Source organism: Anomaloglossus baeobatrachus, chromosome 9 (genome assembly GCF_048569485.1).
Source record: "Anomaloglossus baeobatrachus isolate aAnoBae1 chromosome 9, aAnoBae1.hap1, whole genome shotgun sequence".
Classification (NCBI taxonomy): domain Eukaryota; kingdom Metazoa; phylum Chordata; class Amphibia; order Anura; family Aromobatidae; genus Anomaloglossus; species Anomaloglossus baeobatrachus.
Genome location: NC_134361.1, coordinates 54,015,863 through 54,042,390, shown reverse-complemented (window position 1 = coordinate 54,042,390; position 26,528 = coordinate 54,015,863). Strand labels below are relative to the sequence as shown.

General features: G+C 46.0%; 1 protein-coding gene across 1 annotated transcript; it reads right to left on the bottom strand.

Annotated features, from left to right (window-relative positions):
- LOC142250465 (protein FAM162A-like) lies at window positions 1-25,012 on the bottom strand. Its single transcript, XM_075322652.1, has 4 exons — window positions 24,669-25,012; window positions 8,939-9,044; window positions 5,131-5,239; window positions 1-241 (listed from the first exon to the last, which is right to left on the bottom strand). The coding sequence occupies exons 1-4, from the start codon at window positions 24,814-24,816 to the stop codon at window positions 146-148; spliced, it is 459 nt and encodes a 152-aa protein (XP_075178767.1). The 5' UTR covers window positions 24,817-25,012; the 3' UTR covers window positions 1-145.
- Window positions 25,013-26,528: the final 1,516 nt, after the last annotated feature.

The window sequence follows — 26,528 nt, the reverse complement described above, 5'->3', positions numbered from 1 at the left end:
ATCGTACCTAGGCACTTATTTATTTCGACACTTATAAATCACATACATAAAATAAAAGGTTGTGGTTTTCCTATAAAATCTATTACGTCTACTGGGAAAGGCGACAGATATTCTGGATGAAAGTTACGACATCGGCTCAATGACTCTAGAGGGAAGGGGACTGTTCTTGCTTTGCTTCCTCTCTCCATTTTGCCTTCTTCTCTATATTCCTGTGGAGCAGAGTATGGTCTTCTTGAAGAGCCTGCAATTGGAAGGAAAGCAAGAAAGTGAGAAACATTTAGGAGGGTCAGGGGTACAACCATTAAAGAGCAGCGTTGCCCCCTTGTGCTATTGACTGGGATCCGACCCTAGAAGGAGGAGTGGGCAGCAGGGATTGCTAAAGGGCAATAGTCCCTGAAGTGCAATATCTGACAAACTCCTGCAAGTAAGATCTCGGAAAATCCATTGAAAGTATGTGGACCCTAAATCCACATTTGCTTATTTCATGTCCAGTTGTTTCTCCATTGCTGCTTTAGTAGCCTTTGTTTCAAGTTATTTACCCATTTTAGAACATGGCTTTAAAAAAGGGAACCAGTCACCAGATTTTTACCTATTAAAACTAAAAGAATTCCTCCCAGGAGTTGCAGAAGGTGTTTCTATGAAGGTGCACCTTGGCCCTGACTCCCCTTCCAGACCCCAGAAATAACTTTATAAAACTTGTCCGTTAGGTATGCTAATTACCTTGGATGGCCAGATGGGCGGGCTCTTTTTCTGCCTCTTTATCCCCCTCCTGCCGCTGATCGCCGTCCTCCTTCCTTGATTGACGGGATGACTCCCTCCGTCATCCTCCTCATCGCATTTTCAAATCTCGCGCCTGTGCAGTTAGGTCGGCTCGCGCAGGCGCAGTTCGTTCTGCCATATTGCGGCAAGAGTAGAAAACATACCTGCCCTAGCTCACGCCGGTGAGCTAAATGCGCAGGCGCAAGATTATGGGCGGGTACGATCATGGCGCTGGTGAGGTTGGCGCTGTGCATGATCTCACCAGCACCATGCTCGTACCCGCCCATAATCTCGCGCCTGGGCATTTAGCTCACTGGCGCGAACAGCTGTTTTCTGCTCTGCCCACGATATGGCAGAGCGAACTGCGCGAGCAGACCTAAACTACACAGGCATGAGATTTGAAAATGCGACGAGGAGGATGACGGAGGGCATCATCCCGTCAATCAAGGAAGGAGGACGGCGATTAGCGGCAGGAGGAGGGACAGGAGCAGAAAATGAGCCCGCCCATCTAGTCCACACAGGTAATTAGCATACCTAAGGGCCAAGTTTTATCAAGTTATTTTTGGTGTCTGGAAGGAGAGTCAGGGCCAAGGTGCACCTTCATAGAATGCAGCACTGGAGCTGCAGAAGGGGATGCTCTTCGTTTAATAGGTAAAAATCTGGTGACAGGTTCCCTTTAAAAAAAAAAAAAAAAGAGGGATCAGTCAACAGGATTTATATGGTGACAAGTCCAGCAATACCTTCACCTTTCCGTTCCTCCATTAATGAGAAATCGGTATTTGAATTTATATACATGGTAGCTCAGTGGTTGGCACTGTTACTATACAGCATTGGGGTCTTGGGTTCAAATCCCACCAAGGACATCTACCAGGAGTTTATATGTTCTCCCTGTGTTTATGTGGGCTTCGGACAGGTTCTAGTTTCCTCCTCCACTCCAAAGACATAGTGATAGAGAATGTAGATTGTGAGCCAAAAGGGGGACAGGGAGGATCACGTCTGTAAAGTGCTGTGGAATTAACGGCACTATAAATGTCAGCTAATAAAGATATTCAAATGAAGCTGAAGCCTATAATATATCGGATGCCTTTGCCACTCCAGCTCTAGTCTTCGCCCAGCTCCTTCTGCTTGACTTACAGCTTCTATGCTGTGTAACTTCAGGCACAGGGGGCCATCAGTAAAGCAGAAGGGGGTGATGGGTGGGGAATAGAGCTGGAGTGACAGAGGCTTCAGATGTACCTTAGCTATTCAGTCTCATTTATGTGGCCATTGTTGTACTTGTCTTTGAAAGAGCTACACAAAACTAGAGAGGGCAAAGTCCGGCTGACAGACTTCCTTTAAGCTCAAGCTACAACTTATGACAATATTCACAATTCTCATAGAAGATAACTTAATTCCCAATGGAGCAAGCTTGGCTCTGGACTCAAGATAGAGATGAGAATGGCACCTATCAGGGCAGTTTTATCCCAAACTGTTCTTAGAAAATGACAAATACGTTATCTTCTAAAAGGTCATCGGCTACTGTAACATTTCCTTACAGCATGATCAATAGTCCTAGGCAGGGCCGGCTCCAGGTTTTTGTGGGCCCCGGGCGGAAGAGTCTCACTGGGCCCCATCCACACGCAGACACGCACATACAGACACGCACACACATACAGGCATACGCACATATACATATTTGAAGACAAACTCACAAAAATACTTATAAACAGACAAATCTATAGTCATATACACTGACATACATAGATACACATCATTGCATACAGACACATACCCGCTTGTCTCCATCCAGCTCCTCCTAGACATGTGGCTGTGCTGCATTATGGTCGTAACAGACATGGCCGTGCACAGTGCACACTGACACTGCTGTATATACATCACAGGAGGGGCAGGGGGTATAGACATTACTGGAGGGCATAGATGTTACTGGAGTAGCAAACAGCTCTGGGGGTATACACATTACTGGGGTGGGTTGCACATACGGCTCTGGGGGGCTGCACACATGGCTATGGGGGGGGCCGCACGCACAGCTCTAATCCATACATACACACTCACACAGCTCTGCTACACACACCCCTTGATAGCACTGTTGCACACATCTCTGCTGGATATGTACAGACACAAACACACACACAGCTCTGCTGCATATATACACATCACTGCTGACCGAAGACTATATATACACACAGCTTTGCTGCACACATCTCTGCTACGCTGCCCAAACAGCACATAGTCATAAAGCTCTGCTGCCCAGAGTAAATACACACTCTGCTGCCCAAAGAGTATATATGTATATATATATATATATATATATATATATATATATATATATATATATATATATATATATATATATATATATATATATATATACACATACACATACACACAGCTCTGCTGCAGACACATACTTGGCTCTGCTGCACCCAGACACCCACTCGGCTCACCCACACACCCACTCGGCTCACCCACACACCCACTCGGCTCACCCACACACCCACTCGGCTCACCCACACACCCACTCGGCTCACCCACACACCCACTCGGCTCACCCACACACCCACTCGGCTCACCCACACACCCACTCGGCTCACCCACACACCCACTCGGCTCACCCACACACCCACTCGGCTCACCCACACACCCACTCGGCTCACCCACACACCCACTCGGCTCTCCTGCACACACCCACACACACACTCGGCTCTGCTTCACCCACACACACACACACTCGGCTCTGCTTCACCCACACACACACTCGGCTCTGCTTCACCCACACACACACTCGGCTCTGCTTCACCCACACACACACACACTCGGCTCTGCTTCACCCACACACACACACACTTGGCTCTGCTTCACCCACACACACACTCGGCTCTGCTTCACCCACACACACACTCGGCTCTGCTTCACCCACACACACACACACACACTTGGCTCTGCTTCACCCACACACACACACACACACACACACACTCGGCTCTGCTTCACCCAGACACACACTCGGCTCTGCTTCACCCACACACACACTCGGCTCTGCTTCACCCACACACACACTCGGCTCTGCTTCACCCAGACACACACTCGGCTCTGCTTCACCCAGACACACACTCGGCTCTGCTTCACCCAGACACACACTCGGCTCTGCTTCACCCAGACACACACTTACTGTTGTAGTTATCTCCTTTTAATGCAAAGGGTTTTAGATTATGATGGGACATGATCTGAGACATGTGCAAACGAGGCTCTGGGGGGCCCCACACACTCAGCTCTGGGGGGCCCCACACACTCAGCTCTGGGGGGCCCCACACACTCAGCTCTGGGGGGCCCCACACACTCAGCTCTGGGGGGCCCCACACACTCAGCTCTGGGGGGCCCCACACACTCAGCTCTGGGGGGCCCCACACACTCAGCTCTGGGGGGCCCCACACACTCTGCTCTGGGGGACAGCACATAGTTGGGGGCCAGGACATACATCTCAGGGGGAAAAAAGCCCATGCAGCTCACTGGGGCCCATAAATCGGGGGGCGGGGAGGGTTGTAGAACATACCACTCAAATCACTGTGGAGAGGGGGTCCACACAGCGCTGGAGGGCAGCGATGTGCTGGGGGTCGCTGGCTGGCACTGTTCCTTGTCTTCATCTGTGGGACAGTGACTGGAGCAGGACGCTGTGTGATAGCTCCGCCCACAGATGATGTTCAGACAAGGAGTTTACAGGGAACGCTGTGGACATCGTGCCTTAAAGGGACAGCACCCACAGTTTCCTGCAGAGGACTGTGGTTCCCAGAACTCGCGAATGGGCCCCCCCCCGGCTGTCCAGGGCCCCGGCATTTGCCCGGATATGCCGGGTGGTGACGCCGGCCCTGGTCCTAGGTTATAGGACTACTTTGCATTCATGTTTGGCAAGCAGATCTGCAGTGATGTCATGCACTCTACATGTGATGTCATCTTAATATAAAAGAACACATTATAATAAACATATTATTGCAAACTGATTTTTCTAGTTAGAGGATTATAACTGCTCCCCATGGTCCCAGTTATGATTAGAATCCCCGTTTCCCATAGTCTTGTGCCTTTGTGATACAAACAATCAATCTTATTTGATAGATTTCCAATTAATTCAAAGAAAATACAGCAAACCTCTTTAGTGTATTCTGCTTGTAACAAGCTGTTGAAGTAGTTCTTTCTCCAAATAAAGGTTTCTGGGATTCATCCGGTGAGAATTAAGAGATACACAGGCATGGGATTTCCAAAGCTCTCCAAATTATTTTAATGAGAATCAGATCTTTTATACCCATCAGAAATAAAGGCGTACCCTGCATAAATATAGGGGTTTCTTACAAGATAGAAAATGTAACACTTGGTACTAACCTTTTTACCAGATCGCACCATGAAGATGCATCCGACAATTGTGAAAAGTATCATCGCCATGCAGACTTTGATCCGGACTTTGCTGCTGGCAGCAGAAATTACCTCCCATCTAAAAGGAAAGACAAAAATGTCCATGTCACATATAGATGTGATGACTGGCAAAATACAGTGGAACCTCGCTTATCGAGTAACCCAGTTAGCGAGTATTTTGCCTAACGAGCAAAGCTTTCTGTAAATTTGTAACTCTGTTTACGAGAAAGCCTTGCTGTACAAGCAAATACTCACCGCACACACTTCCGGTTCCATACATCCACCACGCTCTGACCCGCTCTTGCAGTCCACACAAGAACAAAAAAATAAACCACACACACACACACACACACACACACACACCTTACCTTCCGTTCCCTCGCCGGCCTCCTGGAACTTGCATGTATCGGGTTACCCAATACACCGTATAAGACGTGTATTGGGTAATCATTGTGACTGATGCCGGACCTTCCGCACTCAGCGCGCTGACGTCAAAAGACAGGAGCCGCTTGCCTCTGATTGGCCAGCGCACTGCCTTTGAGTAGCGGCTGACAGGTGAAGGTCCTCCCTCCACAGGATGTGTATCCGGTAGCCATCGCGACGAGGGAGGAACTTCCCCTGTCAAGCTCAACTCAAAGGCAATCAGAGGCAAGAGGCTCTCCTGCCTTTGACGTCAGCGCGCTGAGTGCGGAAGCTCCGGCATCGGTCACCTTGGTTACCCAATACACGTCTTGTACGGGTGGACTGCAAGTTCCAGGAGACCGGCGAGGGAACGGAAGGTAAGGTGAGCATAATTTATCTTTGTACATGTGTGGAATGACACAATAGGGGACCAGGATGGGACATTTAACAAGTTGTGGAAGGAATCGTCTGCATTGCAATGATTTCCTATGGGAAATCTTGCTTTGCTGAACGAGTAACTTGGTTAACAAGCCCAGAACGGATTGTTCTCGTTAACCAAGGCTCCATTGTAGTTGCAATTGATGTTACTCCACAGAGATGGTCAACAGTTTTTAACCCTTTTTGGAGTGCAGTAGAGCCTTCCGTCACACAGGGCTGGTTTACCAATTATGCATAGGAGGCATCGGACATTATGCGATCGGGGGAAAAAAAAAAAAAACAAAACAAACTATGATTGGCCAGAATGGAGAGAGAGGGCGTGAACTAGAGGTAAGAGGCCGCGGCCACGAGTTCTCGCCAAATCTACATGATAACAGAACATTTATGAGTAGAAGCTTTGCTAAAAGTATATATAAGCCTATATCTGAGGTCGATGTTACCGTATTTTTCAGATTATAATCAAACATTTGGGAGGAAAATGAGGGCTGCATCTTATAGTTAGAATGTAGCTTACCGGGAGGTGGTGGAGAGGGGTAGTAGGGTAGCGGTGAAGCAGGGGCCATCCTTAGGTCGGCAATGCGGCTTCAAATAATGGTGCCCTGAGTCGGCGCATGTGTAGATGGAGCTCTCTGCTCAAGATCTCATCTGTGCATGCAGTCTTTAGCCCAGCAGCGGACTTAAAGAAAAGGGCACCTAAAGGTGGCGCATGCGTAGAGGAGATCTCGGCTTGTCATTGAGCCAATATCTCAATCTGCGCACATGCCGACTCCAGGCACCATTTCTTTGAAGCCCGGACCACCAACCTAAGGATGACCCCTGCCTCACCTCAGTTTGCAGCACAGCAGCTGCCCGCACAGCAGTTTCTGGATCTTCTTCTGGGACATCAGCAACGCCATCGCCCTGCTACACCACCGCCCTTGTGTCTTGTAACCTCACTCCATCACCGCTGCCTCCCCACCTCCAATAAGATGCCACTGGATAAGATGGACTTTTTTTTTTCTTACCTTTCTTCAAATTTGGGGTGGGGTCAAGTTTCATTACCTTAATTTTTTGTTTTTAATAACATTTAATTATTTTATTATGATATATTATTAATTATTTTACTATTCGTATTAGTAAATGTAAAAATTCATTAGGAAATGCGTAGGGGCCTCAATTGGGTTTAATCCGGCTCTGCCAATATGTCTCTTTGAACAACAGCAGGAGCCGCCCAGGTTGGGGGAACACTACAAGAACCTCCAATACAGTGCCTACAAGTAGTATTCAACCCCCTGCAGATTTAGCAGGTTTGATAAGATGCAAATAAGTTAGAGCCTGCAAACTTCAAACAAGAGCAGGATTTATTAACAGATGCATAAATCTTACAAACCAACAAGTTATGTTGCTCAGTTAAATTTTAATAAATTTTCAACATAAAAGTGTGGGTCAATTATTATTCAACCCCTAGGTTTAAAATTTTGTGGAATAACCCTTGTTTGCAATTACAGCTAATAATCGTCTTTTATAAGACCTGATCAGGCTGGCACAGGTCTCTGGAGTTATCTTGGCCCACTCCTCCATGCAGATCTTCTCCAAGTTATCTAGGTTCTTTGGGTGTCTCATGTGGACTTTAATCTTGAGCTCCTTCCACAAGTTTTCAATTGGGTTAAGGTCAGGAGACTGACTAGGCCACTGCAACACCTTGATTTTTTCCCTCTTGAACCAGGCCTTGGTTTTCTTGGCTGTGTGCTTTGGGTCGTTGTCTTGTTGGAAGATGAAATGATGACCCATCTTAAGATCCTTGATGGAGGAGCGGAGGTTCTTGGCCAAAATCTCCAGGTAGGCTGTGGTATCCATCTTCCCATGGATGCGGAACAGATGGCCAGGCCCCTTGGCTGAGAAACAGACCCACAGCATGATGCTGCCACCACCACGCTTGACTGTAGGGATGGTATTCTTGGGGTCGTATGCAGTGCCATCCAGTCTTCAAACGTCACGTGTGTGGTTGGCACCAAAGATCTCGATCTTGGTCTCATCAGACCAAAGAACCTTGAATCAGTCTGTCTCAGAGTCCTCCAAGTGATCATGAGCAAACTGTAGACGAGCCTTGACATGACGCTTTGAAAGTAAAGGTACCTTACGGGCTTGTCTGGAACGGATACCATTGCGGTGGAGTACGTTACTTATGGTATTGACCGAAACCAATGTCCCCACTGCCATGAGATCTTCCCGGAGCTCCTTCCTTGTTGTCCTTGGGTTAGCCTTGACTCTTCGGACAAGCCTGGCCTCGGCACAGGTGGAAACTTTCAAAGCCTTCCACGGCCTGGACAGCCTAACAGTAGTTCCATAAGCCTTCCACTTCCGGATGATGCTCCCAACAGTGGAGACAGGTAGGCCCAACTCCTTGGAAAGGGTTTTGTACCCCTTGCCAGCCTTGTGACCCTCCACGATCTTGTCTCTGATGGCCTTGGAATGTTCCTTTGTCTTTCCCATGTTGACCAAGTATGAGTGCTGTTCACAAGTTTGGGGAGGGTCTTAATTAGTCAGAAAAGGCTGGAAAAAGAGATAATTAATCCAAACATGTGAAGCTCATTGTTCTTTGTGCCTGAAATACTTCTTAATACTTTAGGGGAACCAAACAGAATTCTGGTTGTTTGAGGGGTTGAATATTAAATGACCCTCTGAATAAACTTTTCACAATTTAAAAAAAAAAAAAAAAAGAAACATTCTTTTTTGCTGCAGTGCATTTCACACTTCCAGGCTGATCTACAGTCCAAATGTCACAATGCAAAGTTAATTCAGAATGTGTAAACCTGCTAAATCTGCAGGGGGTTGAAGACTACTTGTAGGCACTGTATATGCGGTTGTGATTGATGTTCCTATATGAGACTAGGAACATCAAGTAGGTAGATGACGATGTCAATCCTCCGGGAGGAAATATCCTATATACAATACTCACGAGACATATTCCGGGATTTCCTCCTTATTCTTGTACCGCCCGGCCCATACAAGCACCCTCTTGTCAAAATCTGTTGGTTTTCTCTCGTTTCTGTACAGATGGTTACCTGAATGGCGAAAGGAACAAAGACATGTTTGGGGTTTTGGGTAACAAAATATCATATAACATTGTAATTCTAAAGGATCTGTCACCTGACCTAACAAAATAGTCTGTATACACCGTGAAATAGACTACCTGGCCCTGATAAGGCTGGTGTACTTATTTTGACAATTGATAGAATGGCTGTAGAATCTTCTTTAAAAGCTTTAATTTTTTATTAATTTATTTTGTTTTTACACTGGTATTAAAAACGAACATCTACTGAGTCCCCACCTAAGGAGAAAATCCAAAAAATGATTCTACAGCCATTTTGACAGATTTCCAAAGTAAGTACACCAGCCTCATCAGGCAAAAATTGAAATGTATGCAGTTTATGTTGGAAAATGTGGTAATTCTGTTTAGAAACACAGAAGTAAAAAAAAATAAAAAATAATAATAATAGGAGTGAGCTTGTCTGCTACAATGGCTTTCACCATCCTGAAAAACTGTGGCAGTGAGTGCAGCGCTGGTTGCCTGATGGAGGAGATGTGTGTCCAAGCTGCTTAGAAGCATATATTACTCTTTCTTTGAAGAAGCTAATAAGTATGAATTGCTGATTGGCATTTACACAGTGTGCCAGTACGTGGGTATACATAAAAACAAAAAAAAAAAAAAAAAAACCAAAAAAAAAACGATAGACATCATTGTTACAACCTGTGGGGCCTCAAAGGGACCAGAGAAGTGAGGGGATCCATAATCACCTCCAAACTAGGTGAAATTGTGCATTTTGAGCAGTTATTGGACTGAAAAAGGCCCATGGAGTGTTTTTGGCCTGGTGCCTTTTTCTGACTATGCCTACTTGTGTAGGAAAATATAGTTTGGGGAGGAGAATTGAGAGCACTGGGACAATAAAACAAATGCTCCGCTCTATAGTCCACCTGGAACTGCAGCTTATCTGTATAAAGGGAATAGGCATGATTAGAATTACAGATCATATTACGCCTTGGAAAAAGGTGACGTCAGGTTTATTATACACTCATTCCACTAAATGAGAGTTTATACGATAGGCACTATTTTTACATCTTCATATTGTAGACAGGTGAGGTTACACCCCAGGCACTTGTCGCATGAGTCTTGGGAGAATTAGAAACTCAGCATAAGACAGCATTTAACCAGAGCCTGTGCAAAGCAAGGACACGGCCTCTCGCTCTGTAACAGCTCGTTTGGGGAGGTGCTTGTATCGTTTCTAAAGGTGCGTGCCTACGATCAGTGTTTGCATTGTTTTGGATGCAGTGTGTCTTCACTACGTCCAAAACGCTGCAGTGTACAGTACAAGCACAGTGGAAGGGATTTATAGAAATCCCGTGTCCACTCTGCTTCTTTTTTCCGCAGCAAACACTGACCCGCGGTGCGGCTTTCCAGACCACAGCATATCAATTGTTTGCTGCGGAGTCGCATGCGTCCTCAGTAGGGAGAACACAAGCGAGACCGCAGCGCACTGAACCCTGATTATGGGTACGAGCCGCTGTGGTCTCCTGCGGAGGAGGCTCACTACCCCACAGGTCAGGACCCACCACGTCCAGGATACCGGGGGCCTTGATCGTGAACACATACCCTTATAGCAAGCCCTATGAAACTGCACAGAATTCTATGGTGAATTGTGTCATTAGTAATTATGAGCTGTGAGGCTACACATGTCCCAAAAACAAGCAACACACAAGGAAAATACCGGCTACAATGTAGGGCCAGACCACGGAAGCACAACATCGAATTACTCATCTTTATATTCTTTAAGGTGTTTGAGCCCCCCAAATTAAATTAAACGGTTATATGTGGTACGTTGCTGCTAAGAAAAAAAAAAAAATAAAATCTGCAATACATGTAATAGTTACTTTGAAGACGCATTTTTATTTCATATGCAAATGAAGGGGCTTTGATGCGCCATTATGCCCCTTCAATTGGCATTATGAGCAGTTACCCAATTCTGACTGACAGGTCCAACAAGTGCAGAAGAAGCGCTGTCTGAGCTCACACCGCAGCCCTACATGTGCAGCAGAAGAGCAGCTCGAGCTCAAACCGCAGCCCTACATGTGCAGAAGAAGCGCTGTCTGAGCTCAAACCGCAGCACTGCATGTGCAGCAGAAGAGCTGGCTGAGCTCAAACCGCAGCCCTACATGTGCAGAAGCAACACTGTCTGTGAAAAATACTCATACGGATAAATAAACACAGCTTCTATCGTTTGTAATGCTAATCACACGAACTGTATATTGATGCCATTTGTGTACTGTGATTTTCACAGACCCCCATGGACTTGTAATGGTATTTTTCATCCTTTATGCCAGAATAAAAAAAAAAAAAAAAAAAAAAGATAAAAATGGAAACCGGAATAAGATCTTATTTTCCCTTTGAGAAATTGATACAACAAAAACACTTTACCTTGCGCATTCTACATCTTAGGGTATGTGCACTCGATTAGGACCCGTTGCGGCCTGGACGCGGCGGCCCCGCAAGTCTCCCCTGCATTAGAATGCAGTTTCCCATGCCCACAATCAAGGTCCGGGGCACTGCGGTCTTATTACTGCACACATAGGCTTCTTATACTAGCAATTTATCTTGCTTCTATAGCAACCAATTACAGCACCTATTAATAACCTAATAGCTCACAGCGCCATTGACTTTAATGGAGGCAGGTTTCTTGGGGAATAACTAAAGGCGTGGAATTAAGTTTTCCCATCAAAACAGTCTTATGTTGTTCCCTGAACCAAATTGGGTATCTGCAAAATTTTGTGATTGTAAATGCGACGGTGCGGATTCTTTTAGCAGACATACACAACTATGTATGTATGTATGTATGTATGTATGTATGTATGTATGTATGTATGTATGTATGTATGTATGTATGTATGTATGTATGTATGTATGTATGTATCTAATATATAAAGCTGTATATGTATGTGTGTATGTATGTCCGCTAAAGGAATCCGCACTGTCACATTTACAATCACGAAATTTTGCACAGACACCTCATTTGGTTCAGGGAACGTCAGACTATGTTTTGACTGGAAAATATAACCCTGCACTTTACAGTTACTTTCCAAAATCCTGCCTCAATTAAACTGAATGGAATTGGGAGCTCAAGGCTATTAGCAACTGTCAGTGGTTGCTATAGGAACAAAATAAACTGTTAGTATAAGAAGCTTATGTGTGAGGTAATATGATGTCAGTGGAGCGACAAAGACACAGACAGAGACACACGGGGCAAAGAGACACACGGGGCAAAGAGACACACGGGGCAAAGAGACACACGGGGCAAAGAGACACACGGGGCAAAGAGACACACGGGGCAAAGAGACACACGGGGCAAAGAGACACACGGGGCAAAGAGACACACGGGGCAAAGAGACACACGGGGCAAAGAGACACACGGGGCAAAGAGACACACGGGGCAAAGAGACACACGGGGCAAAGAGACAGACAAAAAGACACACACGGGGCAAAGAGACAGACAAAAAGACACACACATATATAGAGAGAGAGACAGACACAGATGGAGACAGAGACTGATACAAATACAGACAGAGATAGAGACAGACAGAGACAGACAAAAAGACACAGAGACAAACACAGAGATTGACACAAAGACAGACTGGGAAAGAGACAGTTACTATCCCGGGCAACGCTGGGTACGACAGCAAAAAGAAAAAAATATATATATATATATATATATATATATATATATATATATATATATATATATATATATATATATATATATATATATATATATATATATATATATATATCGTTTGAGAGAAATACATGGCAGGGGTTTTGTGTGATATTTTTTTTTTTCTTCAAAAAAAAAACACAAGCTAACTTTTAAAGGTTTTCTTTTTGTTTGCAGCCCTAACTTCAGAATCAAGTTTTGACGTTTTGTACAGATTTCATACCAAATCCGCAGCACATAAATAATTCAACACTGAAATAAACATGACGTATGAACCTTGATATAGCTATCCCAATAAAAAAAAAAAAAAAAAAAAAAAAAAAAAAATATTGAGCTTGTTCAGTGTTTATTGCACTTATTTTTGGCACAGAAAACACATTTTCCCCACCAGAACTTTAGGAGCACTTGATCGATGTTCCCATGAAACCCATTTACCCCCCACCGCAGAGCTCCCACAGTGATATCCACAGCCGTGTACATCTTTGCAAATAATCTCTGACGTTTCTGCATGAAGAGTGGAATTCTCACTGATATCCATAGCATAAATTGTTCACTCTCAGCTCTTCTTCATTTACATTGTGGATATTTTTCACAGCGTTCACATTTTTTAAAGATCATGACTTTTCTCATGCATCATACTAGCACTGAAAAATGCATCTGATTTTCCACAAACGAATACATATAAGAAAATCCAGTGCATTTGTGCTTTGTGGAAACAGTTTTCTTTTGTAGAAATATTAGTCAGTGGAATGTTGTATCAAAAGCCAGAACACAAAGCTCCGATCATTAACAAGTTCACATGCCCAGCAATCATCCATTAGAACGGATCCATTGGCAAAAAAGGTTCTGCAAACAACTTTTTTGTCCAATTTTAAAGAATTAGATTTTTGCAGGATCCATTTATTTTTTTTATTTATTTAAGACATTTGTGACCTTTCCTCTCGCCTGCGCATTACAGTACTTCACTCTGCCCTCTGCAGGGCAGATAAAAGTGCGCAGGAGCACAATGGTGACCGCTGTGTGGATGACATAGGACGCGTCATCTATATGAGGCTCAGAAGAAGGACGGCGATCACAGCAGGGAGGCGGCACTGGACCCGCAAGCAGCGACACCCATCACATGGGACTACCCCCTAGTCGAGTATAATAAAGCTGTTTTTTTACATTCTACACAGCGGCCTGGGCTCTTATATACAGCATTCTAGAATGCTGTATATAAGAGCTCACTGGTGGTGGCTGCAGCTCATAAGGGACAAATCTGGTGACAGGTTCCCTTTAAAAATTTAAAAGACGTTTATTTTGCAGAGAATTATTGTATACATCGAGTCATCATACAAGGTGCAGCCTAGGTACAAATATTGCATTTCCTCGCTGTTCAAGAATGCACAAAAACACCATCTTTAAAGGAAAGACAGAATCTTTTGAAATGCAGAAACATTGCAGTTTGACAGTCCCATCTATATAGTTTGTTGTTGTGTAGCCATAGCCTTAATGATGAACTATATAAGGCTGCGATCACATGTCCTGTGATCATCCTTTAGGAGAGATTCGTTGGCAAAAAGACTAGGGGTGATCGAATACCTCAAATATTTGGCTTTGCGAATATTTTCCGAATACCTCGCCGCTATTCGACTATTCGATGCGCAATGTAAGTCTATGGGAAGCCCGAATAGTACCGAAAAGTTGTTAGTCAGGTTTCCCATTGACTTACACTGCGCATCGAATATTCGCGAATAGTGGCGAGGTATTCGGAAAATATTCGCGAAGCCGAATAATCAAAGTCGATCATCCCTAAAAATGACGTCTGCCAGATCCGTTTTTTTTTTTCTTAACTTTGGAGTCTACGGAGAAGGGATCTGTTAAAGGATGGATATTTATCTTCCAAATGAATAGCAGCAAAAGAAACAGATATGCCACTTATCAGATGAATGGTAAAAAACCCCAAAAAACAAAACATATAGGGGGCTAAAATATAACCTTTAATATATCATAGGTTATTAAAAAAAAAAACAACCTATAAAGATAGGTCAAGAGGTAACTAAAAGCCCCTCTGGGTTCCAAGTTACACTTGAAAAATTAGTCAGATGTGGCCATCTATAAAGGGAAATAACATGGCCAGCCCAGAGATGTATAACAAAAGAAACAAATTTAAAAATACAACAACAACAACAACAACAACAACAACAACAACAACAACCTGTATTTTCTGAACCCTAAGCAGACAGCGGTCCCATAGGAAAATATAACTAAATAGAAAAACAATATAATAAAGTAAAAAAAACAAAAACAAAAAAGTTGACTGTGGTCAACAATTCAAATTACATCAAACCATGGATGTCCACATCTAACTAATTTTTCAGGAGTAATTTGGAACCGGGGGGGATGCTTTTGGTTACCTCTTGACCTAGCTTTACAGATTTTTAATAACTTTGATATATATTAAAGCCCTTTATCTTTCATTTATAATAATAAAACAAAAAAAAAAACAAAAAAAAAACAGATCGATTCTTTACACATACAAGAAAAGTAGATGACTAAATAGCAGTTAATGGATCTGTCCTCCATAGACTCCAATGTTAAAACAAAAAAAATAAAAAATACACACACACACACACACACACACAGTTATTTAATAACAGACCAAAAAAAAAAAAAAATGTAGGTTTGCAAAACTTTTTTTACTAATGGATCTCTGCAGTAGAGTTGAGCGCGGTTCGTGGTTCGTGGTTCTCCAGTTCGCGGCTCGAGTGATTTTGGGGCATGTTCTAGATCGAACTAGAACTCGAGCTTTTTGCAAAAGCTCGGTAGTTCTAGAAACGTTCGAGAACGGTTCTAGCAGCCAAAAAACAGCTAAATCATAGCTTGGTTTCTGCTGTAATAGTGTAAGTCACTCTGTGAATCAAACTATTATCACATTTCAGTGTATAGTGTGCGTGAACAGCGCCTTCAGATCACTGCTGTTTCTATAATGGCGATCGCCATTTTTTTTTTTTTTTTTTCTTGTCTTCCTTCCCTAAGCGCGCGCGTCTTGTGGGGCGGGCCAGCATGTCAGCCAATCCCAGACACACACACAGCTAAGTGGACTTTGAGCCAGAGAAGCAACGGCATGTGTGATAGGATCTGCATGTCACATGTCCCTGCATTATAAAACCGGACATTTTCTTCACGGACGCCATTATCTGCCTTCTGCGTCTTTGGTGTCAGACATCACTGTCGCAGCTCCGTCTTCCTGAGTCCTATAGCCGATACAGCTGTATGCGCTGCATACACAGCGTTAGACAGCTTAGGGAGAGCACTTTATAGCAGTCCTTTTAAGGGCTCCAACCGGCAGGGTCAGAGAGCCATAGGTGACAGGTCCTGCAAACAGCAACAGCGTCTGTGTAGCCCAGGTCAGGGATTTCCTACCTGCATTTCACCATTAGGAGGGAATAGAAAGGCAGGCTTCCATTCCTCTACCCAGAGCACCACAATCCTGCCACTGTACCCTCCTGTCCTCTGCACACTCCAACTCATTATAACTAAGCCATTATACTAGCAAACACTCAGTGTACCTAGTGGCATCCTATACGTGGCTATTGGACTTTGCTATAGTCCCACTAGTGCAAAGACATTTGCAGAGCGCGTCTGCCTGCGTTGCACACTACAACTCATTCTAACCAAGCCATTATACTAGCAAACACTCAGTGTACCTAGTGGCATCCTATACGTGGCTATTGGACTTTGCTATAGTCCCACTAGTGCAAAGACATTTGCAGAGCGCGTCTGCCTGCGTTGCACACTACAACTCATTCTAACCAAGCCATTATACTAGCAAACACTCAGTGTACCTAGTGGCATCCTATACGTGGCTATTGGACTTTGCTATAGTCCCACTAGTGCAAAGACATTTGCAGAGCGCGTCTGCCTGCGTTGCACACTACAACTCATTCTAACCAAGCCATTCTACTAGCAAACACTCAGTGTACCTAGTGGCATCCTATACGTGGCTATTGGACTTTGCTATAGTCCCACTAGTGCAAAGACATTTGCAGAGCGCGTCTGCCTGCGTTGCACACTACAACTCATTCTAACCAAGCCATTATACTAGCAAACACTCAGTGTACCTAGTGGCATCCTATACGTGGCTATTGGACTTTGCTATAGTCCCACTAGTGCAAAGACATTTGCAGAGCGCGTCTGCCTGCGTTGCACACTACAACTCATTCTAACCAAGCCATTATACTAGCAAACACTCAGTGTACCTAGTGGCATCCTATACGTGGCTATTGGACTTTGCTATAGTCCCACTAGTGCAAAGACATTTGCAGCACGTCTGCCTGCGTTGCACACTCCAACTAATTATAACTAAGTTGCATTGTCAGGGATATTTATTCTTTATTATTCTGCTGTTAATAAAGCTAGACCACCACTGCAATCTTCACCACCTCTCAATTTTTACTACCACATTTTCAGTCCACAATCTTGTCGCAATCAACATGAGTGGCAAAATGACAGATGCTGGTGGAAAGGGGAAGAGGCGTGGTGGAAAAGGCAAAAAAGGTTTTGTCCGTGGGGAAGGTGGCAAAGCTCCATTATCATCTGCTGAAGATAGACCATCTACCAGCAAAAGTAAGATGTCTACTACTTACCGTGGACAATCCGATGTGCTCCCTTTTTTACGGACACGAACAACAGGAAGAAAGGTAGATGATGGGCAAAAAAGGAAAATGCTTGAATGGATCTCAAGTGGTCCAACAAGTGCCCTCTCAGCCACTTCAAGTACCGCATCCAAAAAACACCAGTCCTCTGAGTTGTCATCCCAATCACACTTGATTTCTCCCAGCTCTGAAGTCTCCATCAGCCCTGCACAGTATGGTGGAACTGAGATGGCTGAGTCTGCAGAGCTGTTCAGTCACACTATAGCCTGGGAATCAGAGGTCTGCTCCCAAGCTACAGTGAGTACAGAACAGGAAATGGTCTGCAGTGATGCCCAGAACCTTTGTGACTCAGATTCAGGCCGTGAGGACCAAGTTTCTGAGCATAATGTTGACCCTTTGTCACAAACTGTAACACCTGTGGTTATAGACAATGAGGAACATACTGATGAAGATGAGACGCAGATACCCGATTGGGATGACAACTTAAATATTCCGTCAGGGCAAGAAGAGGCTCGGTCTGAGGGGGAGGGGAGTGCAAACACAACAATTGATGATGACGTTCTAGATCCCACCTACTGTCAACCCCCAGTCAGGCACTCGAGGAGGTCAACAGAGGCGGTGGAGGAGGATGCAACCGACGACGAAGTTACCTTGCGCCTTCCTGGACAGAGTCGGAGCACTGGTAGCACGTCTACAACTGCATCCTCAGCCACCACTCTGCCTATGAGCATTATTCGGGGTGGATCAACAGGTCGCATGGCCTCTAAGCCTTGCCTAGCCTGGTCCTTTTTTCACATCGAAAAAGATCGCCCAACTCATGTGATATGTAACATTTGTCATGATTCTCTTAGTAGAGGTCAAAAGCTCAGCAGTTTGACAACTTCTTCCATGAATCGTCACATGAATAAATATCATAAGTCCCGGTGGGAAGCTCACCGTGCTGCAATGCGGCCTAGCGGAGCGAACCATCCACCGCCCGCCCCTTCCACTGCATCCGCGCGCTCTTCATCTTCTAGGACTGTGGGGACAGCTGCCACACCTGTTTTTCCACGCAAAACTTCCACCACTGTAACCGCAACAGGCAGTTTGCTTGTAAGGTCGTCAGTTGGTTTGGAAGGGGAAACAAGTGAGTGTGTACAGCTCTCTCAGACATCGATAGCACCAACGTTGGATGAAGGCAACATCATGTCTCCGCCTGCACTTTCCTCACAAACCTGCATTTTTCCAGGGACACCCTACTCAACACCGTCTACACACAGCAGCCAGATCTCTGTCCCTCAGATGTGGTCAAATAAAAGGCCACTTCCTCCGACCCATGACAAAGCTAAGAGGTTGACTCTATCCCTCTGTAAGCTGTTGGCTACCGAAATGCTGCCTTTCCGCCTAGTGGACACACAGGATTTTAGAGACCTTATGTCTGTCGCTGTGCCCCAGTACCAGATGCCTAGTCGCCACTACTTCTCTAAGAAAGGTGTGCCCGCGCTACACCAGCATGTCGCACACAACATCACCGCTTCCTTGAGAAACTCTGTGTGTGAACGGGTGCATTTCACCACCGATACTTGGACCAGTAAGCATGGACAGGGACGTTACATGTCGCTGACTGGGCACTGGGTAACTATGGTGATAGATGGTGAAGGGTCTGCTGCACAAGTCTTGCCGTCCCCACGACTTGTGTGTCAATCCTCTGTCTGTCCAAGTTCCGCCACTGCTTCTGCATCCTCCACCTCATCTGGGTCCTCCACCTCCGCCCCAAGCCTGCCTGGTCAGGCCACCAGCGTTCTCACTGCGCAGAAGGAATCACGCACCCCTCATTACTATGCTGGCAGCAGAGCGCAACGGCATCAGGCGGTCTTTAGCTTGACATGTCTTGGTAATAAGAGTCACACAGCTGAGGAGTTGTGGTCAGCTTTGCGGTCCGAGTTTAATAAATGGTTGTCTCCACTCAAACTGCAGCCTGGTAAGGCCGTGTGCGACAATGCTGCAAACCTGGGTGCGGCACTTCGCCTGGGCAAGGTGACACACGTACCTTGTATGGCTCACGTGTTGAACCTTGTCGTGCAGCAATTTTTAACACACTATCCCGGCCTAGATGGCCTTCTGAACAGGGCACGAAAACTGTCAGCTCACTTCCGCCGTTCAAGCGCCGCAGCAGAGCGACTTGCATCGCTCCAGAAGTCTTTCGGCCTGCCGGTTCATCGCCTGAAATGCGATGTGGCGACACGCTGGAATTCAACTCTCCACATGTTACAGCGACTGTGGCAGCACCGCAGAGCCCTGGTGCAATACGTCATGACGTATAGCCTGGGCCAACGAGATGCAGAGGTGGGGCAGATCACCCTGATGGAGTGGTCTCAGATCAAGGACCTATGCACCCTTCTGCACAGTTTCGACATGGCGACGAATATGTTTAGCGCTGACAATGCCATTATCAGCATGACGATTCCAGTCATTTACATGCTGGAGCACACGCTAAACACTATTCGGAGTCAGGGGGTGGGACAACATGAAGGGGAGGAACTACAGGAGGATTCATATGCGCAAGGGACAACAACATCACGAAGGTCCAGACGTTCATCATCACCAACGCAGCAGGCATGGGACCATGGGGGACAGGGATCGACAAGGGCGCATAGTAGCAGGCGAAATGTTGAGCAAGGTGCAGGAGAACATGAAGAAATGGAGGACGAACTGTCCATGGACATGGAAGACTCAGCGGATGAGGGAGACCTTGGTCAAATTTCAGTTGAAAGAGGTTGGGGTCAGATGTCAGAGGAAGAAAGAACGGGTAGCACCTCTATGCCACAAACACAGCATGGACTTGTTCCGCATGGCTGCGCAAGACACATGAGTGCCTTTTTGTTGCACTACCTCCAACATGACAGTCGTATTGTCAAAATTAGAAGTGATGATGACTACTGGATTGCCACACTATTAGATCCCCGGTACAAGTCCAAATTTTGTGACATAATTCCAGCCATAGAAAGGGACGCACGTATGCAGGAGTATCAGCAGAAGCTGTTACTAGATCTTAGCTCGGCTTTTCCACCAAACAACCGTGCAGGTGCAGGGAGTGAATCTCCCAGTTGTAACTTGACAAACATGGGACGGTCTCGTCATCTTCAACAGTCTACCCGTACCAGTAGGACCTTTTCTGGTGCCGGTAACAGCAATTTTATGGAATCTTTTCATAATTTTTTTAGACCCTCTTTTGCAAGGCCACCAGAGACAACAAGTCTGACACATAGTCAACGGCTGGAGAGGATGATACAGGAGTATCTCCAAATGAACATCGATGCCATGACTGTGCAACTGGAGCCTTGCTCCTTTTGGGCTTCAAACCTACAAAAATGGCCAGAGCTCGCAACTTACGCCTTGGAGATTTTGTCGTGTCCAGCTGCCAGCGTTGTCTCTGAACGTGTATTCAGTGCTGCTGGGTGTGTGCTGACAGATAAGCGCACGCGTCTGTCCAGTGACAATGTGGACAGACTGACGTTCATCAAAATGAACAAGTCATGGATCCAGAAGGAATTTACTACCCCTGTGTCATCCTGGGGAGAGTAAATGCTTGTGGATTTGGAATGTGCTTGATGCAAATCAAAACATCCTGTTTGCAACTAGGGCCCAAGTGCTGCCACTGATGGGGTGGGTGTCTGTGTGGCCCAATTTTTGGAAAAAAGGGAGACTCCGCTTGGAGTAACCCTTGCTTACATTGTTTTTAAAAGAAGCCAAGATGAACAAGTCATGGGTCAGCAAAGACTTTGCTACCTACCCCGGTGTCATCCTGGGGACGGCTAAGAATAGCGTATTTTTGAATGTGCTTGATGCAAATCAAAACATCCTGTTTGCAACTAGGGCCCAAGTGCTGCCACTGATGGGGTGGGTGTCTGTGTGGCCCAATTTTTGGAAAAAAGGGAGACTCCGCTTGGAGTAACCCTTGCTTACATTGTTTTTAAAAGAAGCCAAGATGAACAAGTCATGGGTCAGCAAAGACTTTGCTACCTACCCCAGTGTCATCCTGGGGACGGCTAAGAATAGCGTATTTTTGAATGTGCTTGATGCAAATCAAAACATCCTGTTTGCAACTAGGGCCCAAGTGCTGCCACTGATGGGGTGGGTGTCTGTGTGGCCCAATTTTTGGAAAAAAGGGAGACTCCGCTTGGAGTAACCCTTGCTTACATTGTTTTTAAAAGAAGCCAAGATGAACAAGTCATGGGTCAGCAAAGACTTTGCTACCTACCCCAGTGTCATCCTGGGGACGGCTAAGAATAGCGTATTTTTGAATGTGCTTGATGCAAATCAAAACATCCTGTTTGCAACTAGGGCCCAAGTGCTGCCACTGATGGGGTGGGTGTCTGTGTGGCCCAATTTTTGGAAAAAAGGGAGACTCCGCTTGGAGTAACCCTTGCTTACATTGTTTTTAAAAGAAGCCAAGATGAACAAGTCATGGGTCAGCAAAGACTTTGCTACCTACCCCGGTGTCATCCTGGGGACGGCTAAGAATAGCGTATTTTTGAATGTGCTTGATGCAAATCAAAACATCCTGTTTGCAACTAGGGCCCAAGTGCTGCCACTGATGGGGTGGGTGTCTGTGTGGCCCAATTTTTGGAAAAAAGGGAGACTCCGCTTGGAGTAACCCTTGCTTACATTGTTTTTAAAAGAAGCCAAGATGAACAAGTCATGGGTCAGCAAAGACTTTGCTACCTACCCCGGTGTCATCCTGGGGACGGCTAAGAATAGCGTATTTTTGAATGTGCTTGATGCAAATCAAAACATCCTGTTTGCAACTAGGGCCCAAGTGCTGCCACTGATGGGGTGGGTGTCTGTGTGGCCCAATTTTTGGAAAAAAGGGAGACTCCGCTTGGAGTAACCCTTGCTTGCTGTGTTTTTAAAAGAAGCCAAGATGAACAGAGCTGGGATCAGGAAAGACTTTGCTACCTACCCCGGTGTCATCCTGTGGACGGCTAAGAATAGCGTATTTTTGAATGTGCTTGATGCAAATCAAAACATCCTGTTTGCAACTAGGGCCCAAGTGCTGCCACTGATGGGGTGGGTGTCTGTGTGGCCCAATTTTTGGAAAAAAGGGAGACTCCGCTTGGAGTAACCCTTGCTTGCTGTGTTTTTAAAAGAAGCCAAGATGAACAGAGCTGGGATCAGGAAAGACTTTGCTACCTACCCCGGTGTCATCCTGTGGACGGCTAAGAATAGCGTATTTTTGAATGTGCTTGATGCAAATCAAAACATCCTGTTTGCAACTAGGGCCCAAGTGCTGCCACTGATGGGGTGGGTGTCTGTGTGGCCCAATTTTTGGAAAAAAGGGAGACTCCGCTTGGAGTAACCCTTGCTTACATTGTTTTTAAAAGAAGCCAAGATGAACAAGTCATGGGTCAGCAAAGACTTTGCTACCTACCCCGGTGTCATCCTGGGGACGGCTAAGAATAGCGTATTTTTGAATGTGCTTGATGCAAATCAAAACATCCTGTTTGCAACTAGGGCCCAAGTGCTGCCACTGATGGGGTGGGTGTCTGTGTGGCCCAATTTTTGGAAAAAAGGGAGACTCCGCTTGGAGTAACCCTTGCTTGCTGTGTTTTTAAAAGAAGCCAAGATGAACAGAGCTGGGATCAGGAAAGACTTTGCTACCTACCCCGGTGTCATCCTGTGGACGGCTAAGAATAGCGTATTTTTGAATGTGCTTGATGCAAATCAAAACATCCTGTTTGCAACTAGGGCCCAAGTGCTGCCACTGATGGGGTGGGTGTCTGTGTGGCCCAATTTTTGGAAAAAAGGGAGACTCCGCTTGGAGTAACCCTTGCTTACATTGTTTTTAAAAGAAGCCAAGATGAACAAGTCATGGGTCAGCAAAGACTTTGCTACCTACCCCGGTGTCATCCTGGGGACGGCTAAGAATAGCGTATTTTTGAATGTGCTTGATGCAAATCAAAACATCCTGTTTGCAACTAGGGCCCAAGTGCTGCCACTGATGGGGTGGGTGTCTGTGTGGCCCAATTTTTGGAAAAAAGGGAGACTCCGCTTGGAGTAACCCTTGCTTGCTGTGTTTTTAAAAGAAGCCAAGATGAACAGAGCTGGGATCAGGAAAGACTTTGCTACCTACCCCGGTGTCATCCTGTGGACGGCTAAGAATAGCGTATTTTTGAATGTGCTTGATGCAAATCAAAACATCCTGTTTGCAACTAGGGCCCAAGTGCTGCCACTGATGGGGTGGGTGTCTGTGTGGCCCAATTTTTGGAAAAAAGGGAGACTCCGCTTGGAGTAACCCTTGCTTGCTGTGTTTTTAAAAGAAGCCAAGATGAACAGAGCTGGGATCAGGAAAGACTTTGCTACCTACCCCGGTGTCATCCTGGGGACGGTTAAGAATAGCGTATTTTTGAATGTGCTTGATGCAAATCTAGCTGTGAAGTGTACAACTGGGGCCCAAGTGCTGCCACTGAAGGGGTGGGTGTGTGTGGGGCCCAATTTTTGGAAAAAAGGGAGACTCCGCTTGGAGTAACCCTTGCTTGCTGTGTTTTTAAAAGAAGCCAAGATGAACAGAGCTGGGATCAGGAAAGACTTTGCTACCTACCCCGGTGTCATCCTGGGGACGGATAAGAATGGCGTATTTTTGAATGTGCTTGATGCAAATCTAGCTGTGAAGTGTACAACTGGGGCACAACTGCTGCCACTGAAGGGGTGGGTGTGTGGGGCCCAATTTTTGGAAAAAAGGGAGACTCCGCTTGGAGTCACCTTGCGGTGTTTTACATGACTTTAGAAGGGCGTGCCATGCCTATATCTGTGTGTCCTCCTCTTTTTCCTTGTCCAGCTGTTTTGTTTTCGCATGAGTACATGTCCTTGTCACTTTCCCATGTGTTTGTGTTGTGTTGTGAGTTGTTTGTCACCTTTTGGACACCTTTGAGGGTGTTTTCTAGGTGTTTTACTGTGTTTGTGATTGCCTGCCATTGTTTCCTATGGGCTCGAGTTCGGTTCGTCGAACGTTCGACGAGCCGAACTCGAGCCAGACCCCCCGTTCGGCGAACCGCCTCGAGCCGAACCGGGACCGGTTCGCTCATCTCTACTCTGCAGTATTCGTTCGAAGACGTGAACCCAGCAGAACACTAGTGAGATTTAACCTTTCCCCATATAGAAAACATTGTAAGGTTTTACAAACTCCCCATTAAACTTTCTAGGATTTGCAAATTGCAGCACATGACAAATATAAAATGCAAAAAATCTACAATACTACAGTAGGAACTATTCTTCTGTATGTGCATTGCCCTCCATGGGCAGGACTTACCTACATAGGCTTCATTTTTCGTGACACTGGGTTTGGCAGCATTCTGGCAGTATGACCTTGTGGGCTGCAGGGCAGTCCTTGCATTAGTCCTTGGAGAACAGACCCCTCTGAGTATGGATCTCACAGTGACAGAGGCCAGTCTGTACATTGTGCTGCTGCTAGGTCTCAGTGCACAGCTGAGCTGCAGAGGGCTGTGCTGACTTCCCTGTGCTGTGTGCTGTGTGCAGCCAGTGCAGGAAGTGCAGGCAGCAGCTCCTGAGTCATGGGGACTGCCCCAATTGTCTGCATTCTGGACAGGATCACTCAGCAGCTGCACTTTTATGAACTGCAGAAGGCAAATTGCACGTACACAGCCTGCCCTGTCCTCAAGACAGAAGACACTGTGCAGTAAAACAACAGAAGCTCCTTGTAAGGATCAAGCATTTGTAGAACTACTGCACCCAGCAGTGGTGATCATCCCTGTGCTGCTGCTTCTCACTGTGTCAACAGACCTGCAGAGAAATCATTATGCATCTACTATATTTCTAACTTTCATCATTGTTTATTTTATTAATAGTTGTATTTATAAATAGAATGAAAGGAAGGAAAACAGCCTATATAAGCTGACTGGACACTTCCATTACTGCCAGCTATAGTTTATCTATACTGGTCTGGAGAGGTGGTTTCATCCAGACTCATTGATGGTTGCAGTGCTTTATTGCAGTGAACGGTTGTGGTGTTAGTGTGCCACCCCTGCAGCAACCGAACCGCTCAGATCCGGGGGTGATTACTCGTGGCTCAAGGGTCTCCGGACCCGGGGGGGGCTAAGGGCCACTCTCAAATGTAAAAAGGGGAATTATTTACAGGGGGGATAGATATAGTTTGTGATGCCACCCGTGGTGTGCGGTAACGGGGACTACCGCCACTGCTGATGGGAGTGCCCGGAGGGGAAGATGACGTTTCCCTCCACGGGTAGGGAAGGCCCCGGGACTCTGGATGGTGGGGTGCAGGGGAGCGCAGGCTTGCAGGAAGCCGGGGATGACACAGTACTCACTCAGACAGCGTTGGTGATGAAAAGCAGACTCTGACAACAAGGTAAACCAAGAAGTAACAAGGCACTCCCAAAGTGTGATGAAAAAGTGTATTTATTGTGCTTGAAGAACGTTTTCGGTCCAAATTGGACCTTCCTCAGTAGCACAATTGTGAGGAGTGATGTGGCATGGACTGCGGGCGCGGAATCCACCGCTGCATGGGGGCTGCCGTTCTTCAAGCACAATAAATACACTTTTTCATCACACTTTGGGAGTGCCTTGTTACTTCTTGTTTTATGGCTTTGGAACCTGAAGTGCACCCCAACATCTTTTGAAAATATACGAAGGAAGTGCCGTTTTCTTCTTCATAACAAGGTAAACCAAGTCTCTGGGTGCCGCTGCCCTCTTGAGGGAGGCCGTCCGGGTATCCATGCCCCTGATCTCTGAGCTTTGTGGGGACAGTCCATAAAGTCCCTATCCTCTGCAGGTTAATTGCCGGGTTGCTTGAAGCTACTCCCTGACCTAGGGTTCAGTACCACGCCGTGCTTTCAGGCCCGGACCGGCTATTATATTCGAGCTGCTGACCGTCCTCTAAGACTAGGTCCAGGCACCCAGTCCCAATATTCCGCGACCTGGTCTCCGACTCCTCCGGGCCTAGACCACCGTCTGCAACCCAACCTTTTACTCACCAGGAGCCACATGCTCCCTCTAGCTCCTCACTGATTGAGGGCTGTGAGGTGTGATTGGGATTTTTGGATGCTGATGCAGGCAGTACTATAAGTTAGGAACCCAGAACCAAGAGGGGTTGAGTCCTGCACTAAGAATAAAGAGCATGCAGTACCCTGTGATG